This window comes from Danio rerio, chromosome 18 (assembly GCF_049306965.1).
Source record: "Danio rerio strain Tuebingen ecotype United States chromosome 18, GRCz12tu, whole genome shotgun sequence".
In the NCBI taxonomy this organism is placed as follows: domain Eukaryota; kingdom Metazoa; phylum Chordata; class Actinopteri; order Cypriniformes; family Danionidae; genus Danio; species Danio rerio.
This window is the reverse complement of record NC_133193.1, coordinates 2482945-2503985: the sequence shown is the minus strand read 5'-3', so window position 1 is coordinate 2503985 and position 21041 is coordinate 2482945. Positions and strand designations below refer to the sequence as shown.

General features: G+C 38.8%; 1 protein-coding gene across 2 annotated transcripts in view; it reads left to right on the top strand.

The window, feature by feature from the left end:
- LOC101886077 (transcription initiation factor TFIID subunit 4) overlaps nt 1-21041 on the top strand; it is a 185909-nt gene that overhangs the window by 111707 nt on the left and 53161 nt on the right. For both annotated transcript variants that reach the window (XM_073930134.1, XM_073930133.1), the window contains exon 14: nt 9778-9900. In XM_073930134.1, the coding sequence (XP_073786235.1) occupies nt 9778-9900 (123 nt within the window). The remainder of the gene's footprint in view (nt 1-9777; nt 9901-21041) is intronic.

The following is a 21041-nucleotide window of genomic DNA, read 5'->3' as shown; positions in this document are numbered from 1 at the left end:
AAATGTACTTTAAATAATTTTAATAATATTAATGACCAAAATGTATTATTGATATTGTAGTAGTGTTGCTATACTGTATAATTAGTTGTAAGAGGTTTATACTTGTGTTTTATTTTGTTTTTAATCTACTCTGGTTGTGCATTTATATATTATTGGTTTGTTTGTTATGCTTCTCCAGATAATAGTGTGTTTCAGCTCAGTGTCCAGCACAGGTTTCCTCTCTGCGCGTGTTTTATGTTCAGATTGTGGTGCTGCTGATCTATACTGTGGTCCAGTGGAGAAAACCACCAAAACACACCACAAACCACCAGTCCTACTGTTATGCTCCAGCACAGACATCTGTGTGTGTGTGTGTGTGTGTGTGTGTGTGTGTGGGAAGGGTGAACAGAAGGTTTCCCAGTGCTGATGCCATCATGACAAACAGAGCTTGAATCTTCAGCTGCTTAATGTGGAGAAACACACACACACACACACACACACTGGATGGATGGATGGACCGATGAATGAATGGCCCTATTGATGAATGGACAAATGGTTGGAGGATCAGTGAATGAATAGATGGCTGAACAGATGAATGGACTAATTCATCGATGGATTGACGAATCGATGGATGTATAGATTGATGGATGGACCGATGGATGCATGGTCAAATGGATTGATGGATAAACCAATGGATGGATGGATGAATGGCCCAATGGATGTATGGATAGATAGACCAATGGATGGATGGACAATGGTGGCATGGTCAAATAGATGAATGGACCTATGAATGGATAGATGGATGAACAGTTGATCAGATGGACAGATGAATGGACCAATGGATGGATGAACAGCCCTAAGGATGGATGGTCAAATGGATGGAAGGACCACTGATTGGAATGCAAGGATGGATGAACAGATTAACAGACAGACAGATGGTTAGACCGATGGATAGATGGACCAATAATTGGATAGATGGATGAACAAATGAATGGACGGGCTGATTGATCAAAGGATGGATGGATAGATTATGATGATATATGGATCGTTATACATTGATGGATGGATGGACGGATAGATGCATGGTCAAACTGATGAATGGAGAGATGAACAGGTGGATGGATGGATGAACCAATGGATGGATAGATAGATAGACCAATGGAAGGAAGAATAGCCCAATGGATGGATGGACTAATAAATAGATAGATGGATGGACCAATGAATGGATAGATGGATAAACAAATAAACGAATGGACGGATGGATCAATAGATAGATGGATGGATAGACCAATGAATGGGTGGACGATGGTTGCATGGTCAAATCGATGGATGGACCTATGAATGAATAGAAGGATAAACAGTTGAACGGATGAATGGATGGATGGATTGATTGACAGCCCTTGGATTGATCGTCAAATGGATAGATGGGCCATTTAATAGACAGATGGATGAACAGATTAACAGACAGATGGATGTTTAGACCAATGGATGGATGGATGGCCGGATGGATGAATGAACCAGTAGATTAGATAGATAGATAGATAGATAGATAGATAGATAGATAGATAGATAGATAGATAAATAGATAAATAGATAGATAGATAGATAGATAGATAGATAGATAGATAGATAGATAGATAGATAGATGGATGGATAGATGGGCAGATGGACCAACAGATGGATGGATGGATGATTGATGGATTGGTGGGTGGAGAGATGACTGGACGGATGTTAGATGATTAAATAAATGGATACATGACTGAAGGTGGGGTGGATAGAAGGATGGAGGAAGGGAGGAATAGAGAGAGGGAGGAATAATTGGAAAGACAGATGGAGATATATGGATGGATTAATGGACGGTTGGATCGAGGGGAAAGTTTGGGTGAATGGATGATGGTAGATAGATAAATGCATATATGGACTGACGATGGATGGATGAAGTGATATGGATGATGGGATTGGTTGATAGATAAATGGTCTGAGAGATGGATGACTGGGGAAATAAAAGGATGGATGACCAGTCAGTGTGTTGTGTGTGGATGGTGTTTAACATGTACAGGCATCACGTCTGCTTCTACTGTTGACCTTTGTAAATAATCTATGTGTACAAGAGTGTCAGACGGCGGTCGCTGAAAGAAACGCACTTAAAGATATTGATCATCTTGCAGGATTTGTGTGTAAATGGCTGGAAAAGGTTACGGCATTGTTGTTGATCTTTTTTGAAAGGTTACATGAGAATAAAAAGAGTAACTTTAGGTTATAGGAACCCATGTGTTTCCGGTCCAGTGTGTCTGATCTCATTAATTACTCCTATATGATGATGAGTGTAATTACTACATGCTAAACTTGTGTAAGTTTTGTGTGTAAGACTCAGAGCAATTACCATCTCCACAATCAGCCGACTATTAAACATGTATTTTTCAAGCTGCACTGAGAATATATTAGCAGTCGTGAGTTATTAGCGAGAATTTGTACTTTAAAGTATTACCGTAATTGGCTTTGATACATTTACTGTTTTATTTGGTAACAAAGAGAATAATAACACTAGTTTGTCATGCTCGATATTCACTTTTTAGTTAGGTTTTGAAATAAAAACAGCACTTTTGCATGTATTTGTTTACATTTGTAACATTTAAGGAATAATTGATGCCGGAACTACTTTAGCTGTGCGTTTATCTGAAAATAACGACACAACCTAGACTGCTCACAAGTCAATCAGAATCAAGTATTTGACTGTTGTAGCTGTGAAATAACTCAAATCATTCAGTGTAGTGATATGGAGCTGTAATGCACTCAAAACCTGCCGGAATTACTTTAGCTGTGTGTTTATCTGAAAATAACGGCACAATTTAGAATGCTCATCAGCCAATCAGAATTGAGTATTTGACTGTTGTAGGTGTGAAATAACTGAAATCATTCAGTGTAGGGATGAAGAGCTGTAATGCACTCAAAACCTGCCGGAACTACTTTAGCTGTGTGTTTCTCTGAAAATTACGGCACACCTTGGAATGCTTATCAGCCAATAAGAATCGAGTGTTTGACTGTTGTAGCTGTGAAATAACTCTTTGAGCATGGTGATAAGGAGCTGTTATCCACTCAAAACCTGGTGGAACTACTTTAGCTGTGTTGTTATCTGAAAATAACGGCCTAATTTAAAATGTTTGTCAGCCAATCAGAATCGAGTATTTGACTGTTGTAGCTATAAAATAAATCATTCAGTGTACTGATACAGGGCTGTAATGTGCTCAAAACCTGCCGGAACTACTTTAGCTGTGCGTTTATCTGAAAATAACAGCCCACCTTGGAATGCTCATCAGCCAATCAGAATCAAGTATTTGACTGTTTTTAGGTGTAAAACAACTGAAATCATTAAGCGTAGTGATATGGGGCTGTGCTGCACTTAAAAACTGCCGGAACTACTTTAGCTGTGTGTTAATCTGAAAATAGCGGCATAATTTAGAGTGCTCATCAGCCAATCAGAATTGAGTATTTGACTGTTGTAGCTGTGAAATAACTCAAATCATTCAGCGTAGTGATATGGAGCTGTAATGCACTCAAAACCTGCCGGAACTACATTAGCTGTGCGTTTATCTGAAAATAACTGCACAATTTAGAATGCTCATCAGCCAATCAGAATCGAGTATTTGACTGTTGTAGCTATAAAATAAATCATTCTGTGTAGTGATATAGAGCTGTAATGCGCTCAAAACCTGCCGGAACTACTTTAGCTGTGTGTTTATCTGAAAATACCAGCCCACCTTGGAATACTCAACAGCCAATCAGAATCAAGTATTTGACTATTGTAGCTGTAAAATATCTGAAATCATTTAGCGTAGTGATATGGAGATGTAATGTGCTCAACCTGCTGGAACTACTTTAGCTGTTCTTTTATCTGAAAACAACCAAACACATTAGAATGCTCATCAGCCAATCAGAATTGAGTATTTGACTGTTGTAGCTGTGAAATAACTAAAATCATTCAGTGTAGGGGATATGCAGCTGTAATGTGCTCAAAACCTGCCGGAACTACTTTAGCTGTGCATTTATCTGAAAATAACGGCACAATTTAGAACGTTCATCAGCCAATCAGAATCAAGTATTTGACTGTTTTAGCGATGAAATAACTGAAATCATTTAGCGTATATGTAGCTGTAATGTTCTCTAAACCTGCCGGAACTACTTTTTATCTGACAATAACGACACAATTCAGAATGTTAATCAGCCAATCAGAGTGAAGCATTCAAGCATATATCCCAATAATGAGTGTGCACACAGTAGCTTATAAGAACTCATGTGTTTCTCTGCAGTGAGTCCAGTGTGTCTGCGTGCTGTTAATTACTCTTGTATGAGTGTAATTGCCACATGCTAAACCTGTGTAAGTTTTGCGTGTAACGCTGAGAGCAATTACCATCTCCACAATCAGCCGACTATTAAACATGTATTTTTCAAGCAGCACTGAGAATATATTAGCAGTTAGCCAAAATAACTCGTATGAATATTTCCCTCAAATTTGTGCCCTGTAATGAGCGCGGCGCTTAACTAACTCTACACGTAGTTGAGCTATAATTTCCCCGGCCTGGCTGTCGTCGGGCTGGCACCACAGATGGCACGCCGGGACCTGCATTTATCAGAACGCCATAAATCTGAGACTCGGGCAGTTTTGCTGCAGGCGAGAGTCTGGTGCCAACTGCTGCTCAGACATGGCGCCGCTCCGCTCCTGCAGTCGGCCATCAGCAGGATTATCTCAGGGGTCAGTCGTCTGTGTCTGATGTACTGTCCAGCACACCACAATCTGAGCTATTATCAATGGACACTTTTCATGTTTCCGGGTTTCTCAGCGGCGGACGTCGTCATAATGGGCTACATGCACAGCTAGTGTTTTCCCCTACCGATAAACGTCCAGTTAAAGGTATAATGGGACTACTTTCAATTCTATTGAAGTTCTTTTTACAGCATCGAGATTGTAATGTGATTAAAATAGAAGCAGTTCAATAGACTCAAGCATCCAGTATGTTGTTTAAGCCTAAAACAAGATGAAAAGAAGTGTAAATGCCTTTTTGATATCGTTAGTTGATTAATACCTGCTTTAATGAACCAATTTTATACATTTATTTAAATGACATCTTTTAGTAAGACAATTTATTAGTGAGACATATTGAAGTTTTCAGTGTTTTGAGGGATATTTAGTGTAACGTAACCACTGATGAACTATTTCTGAGGTTACTTTAAGTAAAACTATCGAAACTATGCATGTAATTTGAATTTATGTAAATACCATCGTAGGCTCAATCTGAAAACGTAGCCCTGTATACGTTTCTGGAGATCACGAATTATGTAGCTAGAAGTACATAAGGCTTCATTTTGTCTTTAAAATGAAAGGACACGGGTCCTTTTCACGCTACCAGCTGACCGTGATGATGGGGTTTGAGTCTGGTGAAGAACGGTTACACAAAGCAGGTGAAACAAAAGCCAAAAAATCAAATAAACAAGTAAATAACAGGGTGAGAATGTGGTAAAATCTGAAAACGGTTAAAATTTGGGGGCTTCTCTTTTTCTGGATTTCTTTTCAAAACTGTCGGTTGGGTGGGGTTATATCAGTCGGTCAGTCAGTCAGTCGATAGCGGCCTCTGGTGGATTTACGTGAGAACAGCAGGTGCGAATGGCACTCGTGAGAGAAATATGAGATCTGAAAAAGCATGCACTGCGGCCTAGTGGATTCGCGAAAACATAAACTGTGAGAAGAGAGTAGCTCCTGGCACATATTTAACCATCTCCAGAAATGTATTTAATTATAAACAGCTATTTTACAAGAAAATGATGATGTCCATCAGTGCTGTAGATCTGCCGGTTTCAGATTGTTGTTGAAGGATTCCCACATAGAGTGATTCGCAAGATTATGTATGACACCACTCTTTTTTGCACTTACCAGCTGACCGATTATCCCCATGTGGACGGCTTTCCTGTTGTTACCAGTTTACCCTGCGGCTCACATCGTACACCGGCGGATTTGAGATGATCGTGAAAACAGGGTTTGCGTCTGGCAAAGAACGGTTCCACAAAGCAGGTGAAACAAATCCAAAAAATAAATTAAACAAGTAAATAACAGGGTAAGAATGTTGTAAAATCTGAAAATGTAGTCCCATGGACGTTTCTGGAGACCGCGAAATACGTCCTTGGAGGTACCTATTTTGCAGTTTTTGTTTTCGCAAATACATGAGAGGATGCTGTGTGTGCTTTTTCATATCTCAATTGTCTCTTGCGAGTGCCGTTCATGCCCACTGTTCTCGAGTAAACGCACCAGAGGCCGCTGTCGACCGACCGTCTGTCTGACTCACTGGATGACTGACTGGCCAGCCGACCAATCGACTGACCCACCCTCCTCCTTCCCTAAACCCAACCAGTTTTATCGATTGAGCCCCCTGCTCGCTTACTTCCCTAAATCCCACTGACGGTTTACAAAAGCCGTCCAGAAAAAGAAAAGCCCTCTTCTGATTTTTACCACGTTTTCGGGTTTTACTACATTCTCAACAAGTTATGAACTTGTTCCTTTTATTTTTTCGTACAAGTTCAGTCGTACGAAAATGTACGATATAAAAAAGGAGGCGTGGCACCTAACCCCACCCCTAACCCCAACCGTCATTGGGTGATGAGAAAATCGTACTAAATTGTACGAATTAGATCGTACGAATTCATACGAATTAGCCACTAAATCAAAAACTTACAAATTGCCGTGGGATTGTGCTGGATGTGAAAGTAGTCAAAACAAATAACAACAACACAGTGTTGCCTTTTAAAACAACAGCACAGCAGATAACAGTAAATCTAATTATTATTATTATTATTACTACTATTTATTACTGATTGAATTATTTTCGTATTAATTTTTCATTTTTTATATTTAGTTCATCTTATTTTGTGTTAAAAATTCCAATCTTCTCAAAACTCTTTTTAAAACTTTTTAAGATAAAGTAAGATGAAAAAATAAACAAATTAGAAACAATAGAAAATAATTAGAAAATAGTAAATAATAATATAATTCATTTCTTTTGGAAAACTTGATGCGGCCCAGACTCACCCAAACTCGGTCTCCAGCGGTCCTCGGGTAAATTGAGTATGAAACCCCTATTCTAAAGCATTCGTAAAACAAAGACGTAGGTTTAAACTACCAAAGGAACCTTCTGTTATTGTTTCCGCTGGTCCTTTAATAGAGAGCAAACAGAAATGTCTGAAGACGACGTGTCTGTGTCATACCTTTACACCACACTCAAGCCTAAAGCAAGTTTTAGCCGGTTTGCTGGAGGTAAACAAAGACAACAGCATTGGTCTTCCTTTGTGTTTTAGCCATGTACGCCAAACGGCATCCTAATGGGCATGTAACACTCCAGACTCTCTGTCTACACACACACACACACACACACACAGTTTAAACTGGCTGTTGAAAACCAAAGCAATCTTTATAACACGCCATTTTGAGGCCAACATCACAGTTCTCTCTGATCTTAACACACACACACACACACACACACACACACACACACACACACACGCACACACACACGCACACACACACACACTCAGAACTGACTGCATGAAAGATTGCATTGATTGCCCTCATTCAGTTTAGCAACACACACACACACACACACACACACACACACACACACGGGCTCTGTAACACCAGCGGGCACAGAGCGCTTCACTCCCTCACTGCAGACAGACTGTGACGGCCATGTGTGTGTGTGTGTGAGAGGCCATATGTGGCTGTGTATGTCTCTGTACGTTGTGTGTGTGTGTGTGCCTCAGGCTCTCACACGTCCTCAGAAAGGCTTCTGTGAGCGCGGCTGCCCCGCAGGAAACCGTGACATTACCTGAGGCGCCACTGGGCCCTCTTACACTTCACAAAGTGAAAAATCACATCAGAGCGTGTGAGCTGACACACACACACACACATGTACGCGCACACACACACACACGTACATTCATTTATATTCACACCTAAATGGCTCTAAACTATGGAAGCTTATATTTGCAGCAGAATAAAACATTCAAAAGAAATTGTAGTGTCTTATCACACAGTTTTCATAGCAAATCTGAGTCATAATGTGAGTTCATTTCATAATCCCCGCCCCGAATCATAATTTTAATTAAAGAAGGTCACTGGTTCGAGTCCTGGCAGAGTCAGTTGGCGTTTCTGTTTGGAGATTACCACAGTAATCTGCTAGTGTTTGCTTTGCTTTGGCTTTTTTGGGGTTAATTATTGTGATCTGATTGCAACAGAGAAATACTGTGAAATCTCTGTTGACTGATGGCATTTCATGTCGTTCAGCCTTATAATGTAAGCAAAATCAGCAGTTTTGTCATCACCAGACATTACGCTACAGAGAGTCATTCAGACACTAGCTCTAAAGTGACGTTGTATTTTATGCAATGTTTTCTGCTGTTCTGACGTCAGCTGCAGATGTGAATGAATGGCGGAAGAAAGTAGTTCCTCATACAAAAGGGTTTTTAGACTCTCCGTGTTTGAATTAAATTTTAATATACACCATTATGCTGTTGAACTGTTGTATAAACACAATATCTCATGAGTAGCAGTGCAATATGGCTGTATATCGTCACTAAGGTCCCCTTACCAACGCACTCCTCTCACCAGTGCTGATATACAGCCACATCACACATTCCACTTATCTGATATTGCTTATATATATATATATATATATATATATATATATATATATATATATATATATATATGTGTGTGTATATATATATATATATATATATATATATATATATATATATATATATATATATATATATATATATATATATATATATATATATATATTAAGCAGTAAATATTAAGCAGTGTGCATACATACATACATACATACATATATATATATATATATATATATATATATATATATATATATATATATATGTATGTATGTATGTATGTATGTATGTATGCACACTGCTTAATATTTACTGCTTAATATATATATATATATATATATATATATATATATATATATATATATATATATATATATATATATATATATAYACACACAYATATATATATATATATATATATATATATATATATATGTGTGTGTGTATATATATATATATATATATATATATATATATATATATATATATATATATATGTATATATATATATGTATGTGTGTGTGTGTGTGTGTGTGTGTGTGTGTGTGTGATATATATATATATATGTATATATTAAGCAGTATATATTAAGCATTGTGCAAGCGAGGCGCATAACTAACGTGCTCTGCGCTCGACTTTAGACCGGCTTTGTTTTGGTCTATTGAAAAATCTCTTATAGTTTCTCAAAATAGCAACACGCCAGCAATGCGCCTCAGAACGGCTTCCTTTTTAGACCAGAATGCCTATAGGTTCACATGTGAGCGCAAATGCATTTGCTATTTAAACAGCGTAGCGCAAAACGTCAAAATGACTCTTGCGGCAAGCTAAATCTTGCAAACAACAATTGCGTCGCCCTTTGCGCCACATTGCGCCGGGTGTATGATAGGGCCCAATGTGTTCAATACTTTCTTTCAATCCAATTCATTTTTACTTCTATAGCACTTTTCCAGTGAATATTGTGTCTAAGCAGCAGTGAGTTGAAGTTCAGTTTAGTTCAGTGTGGTATAATTTTCACTGCTGAAAGTCCAAACACTGAAGAGGAAATCCATCGATGAGCAGCAACTTTTCCCCGCTGTGTTCTGTGCTGTGGTGTTTAATATGATGCTGTTTTTGTGTTTTCAGATGCAGCAACAGGAACTCGCTCAAATGAGACAACGAGACGCAAACTTGACGGCCCTCGCCGCCATCGGCCCTCGGAAGAAACGCAAAGTCGACTCTCCAGGAGCCACAACCACAAGCACTGAGGTACAAAACTATATATAAACTATCCCTATAAAATAGGATGAGCCGATTAACATTTAAAAAAAATCTCATAGCTATTAAATCTTTCATATTTAAACGAATGGATATATGGGAGGTCAATAGATACATGTATGCATTCAGGATTTGGCTTTCAGTATAAAATGAAAGCAAGATTGTGATTATTTCAATAATTAAAATGCATTTTAAGTGTTTTAAACAGTGTCATTTAAGTATTTTTGCACACTTGAATGTGATTTATGTGAGAATTAGTAACTTTATGATGGTTTTGTCAGCAAGCAGTTCATTTTCAATGTGAAAAACATACTTTGTTTTTGTATTTTTTGGCATTTGTACACTATTTTACTGCTTACATTAGCAAATTGTATGTACTTAGCCACCATAATGGCTTAATTGATTAAAGAGCAGTTTGAAAATGTATTTTGAAGCATCCTAATATTATGTTAAAGTCTTCTACAGTAGGTTTAAATCCATCTAAGTTCAGAACATATTGTCATTTTCTCAGAATATTCATTTAATATTAGTTTGAAGCAGTTTAAATCAATTCTTTGCTTGAGGTCTGTAAGCTCCTCCCTCTTTCATAAGCAGACCCTGCTCTTATTGGTCAGCTTGTCAAGTCTGATTTGATTGGCCTTTTTTTATACGTGTGAAACAAAAGCTCATTTGAGAGTGGTTGTAAGTTGTGGCGAGGCGGGATTATGCAGTTATAATTCTGGATTATGCACCGAAAAAGAAAGATTGTACGATTAAATTCCTCAAATGACAAAATACAACATTTTAATTCATTCATTCATTTTCTTGTCGGTTTACCCCCTTTATTAATCCGGGGTCGCCATAGCGGAATGACTTATCCAGCAAGTTTTTTACGCAGCGGATGCCCTTCCAGCCGCAACCCATCTCTGGGAATCACCCACATACAAATTCACATACACACTCATACACTACGGACAATTTAGCCTACCCAATTCACCTGTACCACATGTCTTTGTACTGTGGGGGAAACCGGAGCACCCGGAGGAAACCCACGTGAACACAGGGAGAACATGCAAACTCCACACAGAAACGCCAACTGAGCCAAGGCTCGAACCAGCGACCTTCTTGCTGCCTACTACTTACTGCGCCACTGCTTTGCCCCCAAAATTGTAACTATTTCATGCATTGTCTCTCTTGAATTTAGCTCTTTTTTAACTGTTATTTAATTTTTTACCTATTATAAATTTAGCTGTACTAGTTTTTGGAGCGTTGTTGTAAGTTATTTTGTTAGATTAGCTCCAGATTTGGCTTCAGGACTGACTAATTTAATGTATATGCACACATATAATATTGTAAAGCTTCCTAGAGAATATATTAACTAAAATGAGAGATTTGTAAGGGGTGTACTCATCAGAGATGGGAAGTAACGAAGTACAAATACGTTGGATTTCTTCGTTAGATTTTTCTGGTATCAGTACTTTACTCCACTCTTTATTTTTCTGACAACTTTTTTACTTTTACTCCTTACATTTTTACTCAAATATCTGTACTTTCTACTCCTTACATTTTAAAATCAGGCTTTTACTTTCGTTTTAATGGGTTTCTTGGCGCAATCTACACATTTTTTTGTCATTGCGCAATTTGAATGCCGTTTCAATCATTTTATTTTTGTCATTGTGCGCATGCGTGCCGCAGTGCGTGGCTTTTTCACCCTCTCATCACGCGCCGTAAGTAGGCTTGTTTATTAAGCTTACTTTGAGGAAGGCAAGATAGATGAACTTTGATGAGAGAGAAGGAAATAGTTGATGTCATGTTTATACCAGGTAATAAGATGCATTTTGGTTGGTCGGATCAAAGGTAAACGAGACGCACAAAATATTTAATATTGTCCAAAAGCCCATTATTAACACTGAAATGATGTCTCTCTTACATGTCATCTATTTACATCTTCGATGTCATATTCAACCCTAAATTTATATGTAATTTAATGATCAGATTTGTCTAAATGCTAAAAATTAAAGTATAACATTATAATTGTTTTATTAGATGCTACATTAAATTGAAACCAAAATGTCCAATGGGTGCTGCCAAATCTTTATCTTTCTCACTGAATTGTTTATTCAGATTCATTTAAAAAGGCTCATTTATAAATGAATTGACTCGTTAGGAATGACTCTCTCAAATATTTCTTGTTAACCTCATTTGTTAAGTGCTTCTTTAATGTTTATGCGTTTAAATCTTTGATTTAAATAGTAACAACGTAAGAGATGTAATAAAGTCTGTATTGTTGTCGATAATGTACAGGGAAGGTCACTTTAGTTTTACATTAGGTTATTTTAGGCTACTGTGTAAGTAGTATGACAGCTATTGTTCGTAACTGGTGTAAAGTTATGTTTTGTGTCTAGGTAATGATACATGGGGCAACTTTTTGAGCAGTGTTATTGGACAATATTGTACAGTGATGTTGGTTGACTAGTTTGCAGTTTAAAAAAAATAATAATAAATAAAAAATGTAAGTAAATTTGGACAGATGTATACATGATGTGCAGTGTGGTTACCACTGTGAAACTAAAACAGGTTTTGTAATGAATACTTTATACTTAAAGTTGAAAGCAGAAGTTTACATACACTGTATACAAAGGCACATAACCATTTCGTTAGGATTATCAAATGTGTTTCTGTTCTGCTTGATAGCAGAATAATGAGATATTTTTTGAGAAATTGTTATAAGTTTTCTTGGAAGTCAAGTTTACACACAAAACAATTATTCTGCCTCTGAAAAAGCTCAGATGATGGTGTCGAGGTTTTGGAAGTTTCTGATTGGCTAATTACAATTTGCTTAATTACACTGGGAACAATGTTTGGAGGCATGTCCTGTGCTCTGATGGAGATGAGATTGAACTGTTTGGCCATAATGAGCAGTGTAACATTTGGAGGACAGAGAAGAAAGCTTACAAGCCTAGATACACCATCCCAACTGTGAAGTTTGGGGGCGGCAGCATCATGTTGTGGGTCTGTTTTGCTGCAGGAGGGACTGGTCCACTTCACAGCATAGATGCATCATGAAGAAAGAACATTATGGAGAAATACTGAAGCAACATCTCAAGACATCAGCCAGGACATTACAACTTGGCCACAAATGGGTCTTCTAAACAGACTATGGGCTCTATTTTGACGGTCCATGCGCAAAACGCAGGGCGCAAATGCTTTCAGGGTGTGTCAGGACGCGTTTTTGCTAATTTAAGGACGGGAAATCTGCCTTGCGCTTCGGCGCATGTTCTAAAAGGGTTGAGTTTATTTTCTTAATGAGTTATAGGTGTGTTTTGAGAATAAACCAATCAGAGTCTCATCTCCCATTCCCTTTAAGAGCCAGCTGCGTTGCGCCAAGAGCGCATTCCCTATTTACAGGACGCAAAGTAAGTCTAAGTGGAAAAAAATGAGCATTTCACAAGCAAACAGTTAACAGTTGACAGTTTTATAACAGAAAACTGTTAAACAGAGCATCTACTGCGTGAGAATGAGAGATAATGGATCACTTTCACTTTCACTCTTGGATAGGGAAACCTTTACGCACAGACATCAATTAGTCTATAAATAAATACTTTCGTTTGTAAAGCGCAAATATTCGTTTCAAAACTATTTCTAAATTCAGTTCTAATTTCCAGCAAACGAATAAATGAACAATAATAACAAAATGTGCTCAAAAACCTGAGTTATATCCTAAAACACATGCTGTGCCCCATATGGTCTAAAACCTGACAGGTGGGCAAATCTAAGCTTGTTTTTAATAAAACAAATATAAATATGGAGATAATAAATAATACTGCTAATAATAATAACATTATACAAAAGCAGATTGTTATGAATGAACTGAAAAAGCCTCCCGAGATGAAGAAGACATAAAAGCAGTGATTTTTCATATTTATGTAGGCTAGAAAATAATAAGTTCTGTAATATTTTAATCCTTTATATTTATATCCTATATATATTCTTATTATATCCTATATATATCCTTAATATTTACATTTTTTTCATATGTAAAGATATTTGCCTGTTGCTCTCTTGTGTGTATTAAGCAGTGTGTAAGCGAGGCGCAACTCTGCGCCGGAGTTTAGACCGGGTTTGTTTTGGTCTAATGAAAAATCTATTACAGTTTCTCAAAATAGCAACGCGCCAGTGGTCCACCTCAGAACACCTTCCTTTTTAGACCAGAACGCCTATGGGTGCACAAATGAGCGCTAATGCATTTGCTATGTAAGCAGCTTAGCGCAACGCCTCAAAACGACTCTTGCACCAAGCTGAAACTACCAAAAGTCTATTGCGCCGCGTCTTGCGCCACACTGCGCCGGGTGTATGATAGGGCCCTATGACCCTAAAAATAAACATTTTAAATGTTAAAATGTGCTTCAAGGACAACAGAATGAATGTTTTGGAGTGGCCATCACAAAGCCCTGATCTCAATCCTATAGAAAATATGTGGGCAGAGTTGAAAAAGCTTGTGTGAGCAACAAATCTGACTCAGTTACACCAATTCTGTCAGGAGGAATGAGCCCAAATTCCTTCAAACTATTGTGAGAAGCTTGTGGAAGGAGACCCAAAACATTTGACCAAAGTTATACAGTTTAAAAGCAAAGCTAAAAAAATACCAAGGTAATTTGTGTAGACTTTTGACTGTCTAGAAATTACTAAAAAAAACTCATTCAACTCTCATTATTTTGGCATTTAGCAAATGTAAATCATTTAGGTAATCCTCACGGACCTAAAGTAGTAAACGTTTAGTATGATTTACCATCAGACATTTATTAAAAAATGTTCCTTTTTTCAGAGTGTATGTACACTTCTGGTTTCAACTGTAAGTACTGATTTCAGGCCGTACTTCTTTACTTATTTACTTGAGTACAAAAGTGTAGTCAGTACTTCAACTTTTACCAGAGTCGTTTTAAACATGAGTATCCGTACTACTACTTGCGTGAAGGATGTGTGTACTTCTGCCATCTCTGGTACTCTCATATGCTGAGCCCTGTAGCAGAACAGTATAAAATGTATATTGTCAATGTCACAGGTTCAATGCCATTTAAAAGCGCTCTCTATTTGTTGCATTGTGAGTGAGCTCGGGTCTGTTTCCCAAATCTAAAAAAAAAAAAAATCCGCCGAGGGTTTTTCCCCTGCAGTGTTTGTCCAGTTTTCCCTCAGCGGTGAACAGGACGCTCTGCACTTCTGTCCTCCGTGCTGCTCCACATATGGCCAGCAGCTCTGCTCTGCATTACGCAGGATTACGCATACACACTGGAGACATGCACAAGCGGCAGTATTATATTTCCTCGACATGCTGTTGTACATGAAGTCATTGGGTTTATCCGCATCTGGTGAATGTTTAGCTTTGCTCTCGCCGCCAGTTCGTTTTCCTTCACGCATTCTGAGTAATGTTTGCGTACGATAAACCGGAAAAAAACACTCAGTGCATGTCAGCTGGTCACTTTAAAAACCTGCCCGCTGATATGTGTATGTGTGTGTTCCCTCAGTAAACACATCCTCAGTGAAAGCAGGCCTAACTAAATAAATGCGTTACTTCTGCTCCGTGAACACCATCCTGACCTCTTTCACTTTAGAGTAATCGTTCTGACGTCAACAAGAAGCATGAAATGTGTCTGTACACACACAGAGGAACTGCGCTTACCAGCAGCGTTCACCCTCTTTCTGCAGGCTTATTTGGATCTTTTTCAGCATAATGATAAAATAAACTAAAGCACGGAATAAACTATATTAAAAATGCTCACCAATGCTGTTTTTATAAAAGACAATCTGTAAAATAGTGGACTATTATTAGAATTTAATATAGCTGTTTTTTCATGTAAATAAAATACGCCACAGCCATATCACCCTGCAGCCCAAGAGCGGTTACTCACTGTAAGTTAGGGTAATTAGGCAAGTCATTGTATAACAGTGGTTTGTTCTGTAGACCAGGGGTTCCCAAACTTTTCAGGCGACGACCCCCAATATAACAATGCCAACCACTCGCGACCCCCAATATCCTCTGAGGTGGTTATAAATACACACATACCAATAGACCCAAGTCTATTCTTCATTTAATTTTTTTTCATGTATGTGAGTGCTGTAAATGGGCCAGAAAGTTTAACCTGGTGTTATAAAATCAATCTGCTGCAGCTGACGCTATTGCTGTGTCTTTAATACAATGTAATAACCCCAGGGATCGCAATCCAATAGAACTAGTAACTATAAGCTACTATAGTAGCTATGCAGTATATATAACTATAAACGACTATTTTCCTCTTCTGTAGGTTATGGATAAAATATGATAATTCTTATGGTTTAATAAAAATCAATAGATTTTTTGGAAATCACCAGGTGACCCTCCTTCATTGTCCTGCGACCCCTCGGGGGGTCCCGACCCCCACTTTGAGAACCACTGCTGTAGACCAGGGGCCTCATGTATCAACGCTGCGTACGCACAAAAACTTTGCGTACGCCAGGTTTCACGCTCAGAATCGCTCACGTTTGGATTTACTAACAATGAACTGAACGTGGGAATGTGCGCAGCTTCACGCCAGCTTCATGACTGGCATACGCACATTTTTTGTGCGTATGTGTTTTATTTCCATTGGCGACTCCTAGAGGCAGTTGTGTTAAATTGCTCTCTACAAAGTGTCTGAGCCTTGCAATGGCAGCTGTATGAGACGGGTTCATCTAGCAGGTATATAAGGTTTCCATACCATACAGTTGACCAGCCAAACATTAAAGCACAATTTGCAGCAGTCGCCTGTTTTCCCAATGTAATCTGAGCGATCTACTGCACGCACATTGCTATAAAGACACTATCTGAAGATGAATTTGCATGCGAGAATCAGAAACATTTCCATTCAATAGATGTGCAAATAAAATTGATGCACAAACTTATTAATGGTTCCTACTTGTCTTTCTCGTGATAAATAGTAGGCAAAATCTGATATGTAGCAGGGGGAAAAAGAAGAAATAGTTCATCAGATGCTGGATTCGAACCGAGTTCATGCTCGAACGTGTCAAAACATGTTGACATGCGTTTTACTAGCTGCGCCACTGAGACTGTTAAGGGTACTACAACATTTTACACCTGTACATCACACTATTTCTCTTTTAACTCCACAGGGCGATGTTCAGACCCAACTGTGTTAACCGCATCAGCTAAACTCTCCCACTCTATTTTTTCTTTTGTTGTTAATTCCGGAGGACAAATTTGCAAATAACACCGCTTTTCTCCGGTCTACCTCCGAAAGCAGCACCTCCAATTCACATTCTGTTCAAAGTTTCTCTTCTTGCTTGCTTTTGCCGTTGCTTTTTCGTTGGGTTTTGCCATTAGCATAGTCATTAGCATATTCATACGGGGGAGGAGGCAGGGAGGGGTTTTGCGCTCGTGCATGTTGCGCTCAGTTTCACGTTCATTCGGATGTACAAAAGAATATGCGTGAGATTCGGCGTACGCAGTGTTTCATACATCTGAATTTTTTTCTGCGTACGCCCAAAGCTGTAAATGTGCGTACGCAGAAAAAAATTCAGATGTATGAAACACTGCGTACGCCGAATCTCACGCATATTCTTTTGTACATCCGAATGAACGTGAATGTTTTAGTTTGATTTCCACGCAAGTCTTAGTACATGAGGCCCCAGGGGTTTTCAAACTGTGGGTCAGTGAACAAAGGTGGGTCGTGCAACGTCACATAGCTGCAGCTATATTTACATTGCGATGAATCAAAACCAGTACGATTGACGGCAATAACTTAAAAACCTCTAACCCTAAAAATATCTAAAGTGTGTTTCCTACAAAAAGACAAAGCTGGTTGTGTCTCACAGCTGTCTTTTTCTTTTTTTCCCCTCGACATTACGACCACTGCTCCGTTTGAGCCCTCGCAATCTGCGTTTAGCCGAGAGAGCTCGCACTGAGCGGAGCTTTCAGTAAGGGACCGTCGGAAAAGTGCTGCTTTTTTTAGTTTTTTTTTTTTTTGTGGCTCCGTCCTGCGTGTTTTATTTTTTATTCACAACTAATTTTCTCTTAGATGAGCACAAACAGTTACTAAAGTAGGCAAATGCTTCAGTTTAGATCTGTGGATTCTTACATGAACACCTCTGTTATCAAACAAAACACAATGAGAGATTCATTTGCTGCTCTTCACTAAATAACTATAGTTACTTTAATCCATATGCAAATACTATCAAAAGTGAAATAGATTTTATAGCTTTCTGGATAGAACATTGATTATAATAGGCTAAACGTTTTATTTTATTGTCAATACTTTCTAATGTTTGCTTTGTATTCTATCATTTGAAGCTATTTGTTGTCCCAATATTTTTTACATCCCAATGTTGACAGATTGCTAATCAATAAATAGCTATAGTGCTATCTGTTGGTTTTAACGTCAGCTAATGTTATGGAAGGGCATAGATGATATGGAAAATAGTAATAGTAATGTAACTACCCGTAACAGTGTTTACGTGCTTTATGAAGACTGATAAACAGCATCGATATGTTTAGGACCGTGTCTGAGTCTGCATCCTTTCAGAGGTGCATCCAGCTCTGTGAGCTCATAAACTCCTCCAGAAACTGAACCTGGATGACGGAGATTATTAGCGGTGCTTCTAATTGAGCCAAGCCCAGTTTGATGACTTGTTGTCGTTGTCGCCTGGAGGATTTCCCCCGGGACACAATCAACAGGTTCTACGTCACAATCACGCCCCCACAAAAACAAGCTTCTGATTGGTTAACGCGGGGCAAAAGTTCGCTGAAGTTCAGATTTAGGAACTCGAGAGATTCGTGCGAAACGATCGTTAAGCGTGTCAAACACGTAAAACACTCAATTCGCCCTGCGCCATTTGCGCGTATCGCGCTTTTCGCACAAGCGCCATTCGCGCATTTCGCGTCCTTCGGTTCAAGGTTTGTTGGTAAGCTGTATTCTGATATCATTACTTTACTGTAAATTAAAGGGTCACAAAACACCTAAACACATGTTTTGAGCTGTTGACAGTCGTATATGTGTCCCACACTGCTAAAAACACTATTAGGACACATATATTTCACTAAAAAGTGTAAATTGGTTGTTTTTGCGTTATTTCGAGCAAATTCGTACTTCCGGTTTAAATAAAATTTATGAAGCTGCATCACAGCCATGAGATCTTAGTGTGTATTCCAACGTATAGACTGGACGTCTGTACCTGGGAGTAACTTATGGCGTCTCTGAGTGTGCTGCATTCATTCATCAGTAAGACTTGGCTCAAACCAATCAGCACGCTCTATTGTGCAACTTCGTTAATATGCATGCTAGCTTCCAAGACTGTGTTCAGACGGCAGAGAGACGCCACGTTGTGTTGCCAAAACAAGCGTGCAGTGTTGCTTTTATAATTTGCTGCAGTGAAGTTTTTGTTTTCATTTTCCGATGTCCCTGTCTAAGGAACATTGTTTAGCCAAGAGCTTTTCTCGGATCGGAGATCCGGATTTGCTGCTCGTCTCCTCTTAATAAAGACGCGGCTCTAGTTGCTGTCGCTTGTTCTGACTCTACAGATTTGGTAAGTGAGCGATCGGTGATCTTTGTTTATTCAAATGGCAAAGTTAGTTTGTATCAAACTAAATATTACACCGAGTGTAAACATGTTAGCACCACAACCAAACTATTACCATCGTGTAGGATTTTCACCACATTTTGTGACCGAGCCAAACTGCAGTTACAGTCCACCATTTAATAATTTGGCAAATTATTCGATTAATGATGTCCTAGTAAACACAGTCACATTTTTTCTTTCCATGGTGTGTGTGTTTGAGTGTGTGTTTGTTTTGCCTCTGAAAATCAGCGTGTGCCCAAACCAACACTCCCATTTTTATGCAAATTTTTTACAGACCATCCTTCTTTTGCTCATCCGACACTCCCCCCTAAACAGAGCTGGACACGCCCATTTTCCAAAGTAGAGGTGTGAAAAAACCCTAATAAAACACGGGGGTTTTATGGCCCTTTAAAGGACCATGAAACCCCCTCGTTTCAGCAGGGTGTTTTCACACCTCTACTTTGGAAAAAGGCAGAAAAGTGGGCGTGTCCAGCTCTGTTTAGGGGGGAGTGTCGGAGGAACTAAAGTGGGAGGGTGTGGGAGTGTCTATCTGGGCACGCGCGAGTTTCAGAGTCAAAACACACACACACATACACGGGAGAAAGTGATGGTGTTTACATGGACATCTGTAGTCGAATTATTTGTCAAATTATTAAATGGTGGACTTTACCTGCAGTTTGGCTCTTTCATTCAGGGTATTCATTCATGCCCCTCGCGACAAACGAGATATTTGATTCGAGGATCTGCTCTAAGCGTGTATTTTTCATGCAATGTTTGATACCGCACGGCGAATGAGAGAAAAAAAACCCTCAGCATTTCCCGGAAACTTAGATGCACACGGCAGGTAGTGTTATTCCGGTCACTAAATGCGGTGAAAATCCTACACGAGGTTAAAGTTTGGTTGTGGTGCTAACATGTTTACACTCGGTGCAATAGTTAACTTAGATCGATACGAACAAACTGAATAAACAAAGAGCACTGGACGCTCACTTACCAAATCTGTAAAGACAGGACAATCACCAGCAACTAGAGCCGCGTCTTTATTAAGAGAAGACTACAAGCGAATCCGGATCTCAGCGTTTGCAGATGAGAACAGCTCTCAGTTAAACAATGTTCCTCCTTAGACACGTAAGTTATTGTTGTCGAGCGTCGCGTACACTGTTAATCCACACGTGACTCCAGCTGAGCTCTCACAGAGAGAAAATGCAAACAAAACTTCACTGCAGCAAACTATAAAAGCAACACTTCACGCTTGTTTTGCCAACACAACGTGGCGTCTCTGTCGTCTAAACACTGTGACAGTAATGAATATTAATGAAGTTGCACAATAGAGCGCGCTGATTGGTTTGAACCAAGCCTTACTCATGCATTAATGCAGCACACTGTAAGACGTAATAAGACACTCTCTGGCACAGACGTCCAGTCTGCACGCTGGAATACACGCTATTATGTCATGACCGTGACGCAGCTTCAAAAATTCGTTTCAAACAGGAAGTACGAATTTGCTCGAAATATCGCAAAAACAACCAATTTACACTTTTTAGTGAAATATAGGTGTCCTAATAGTG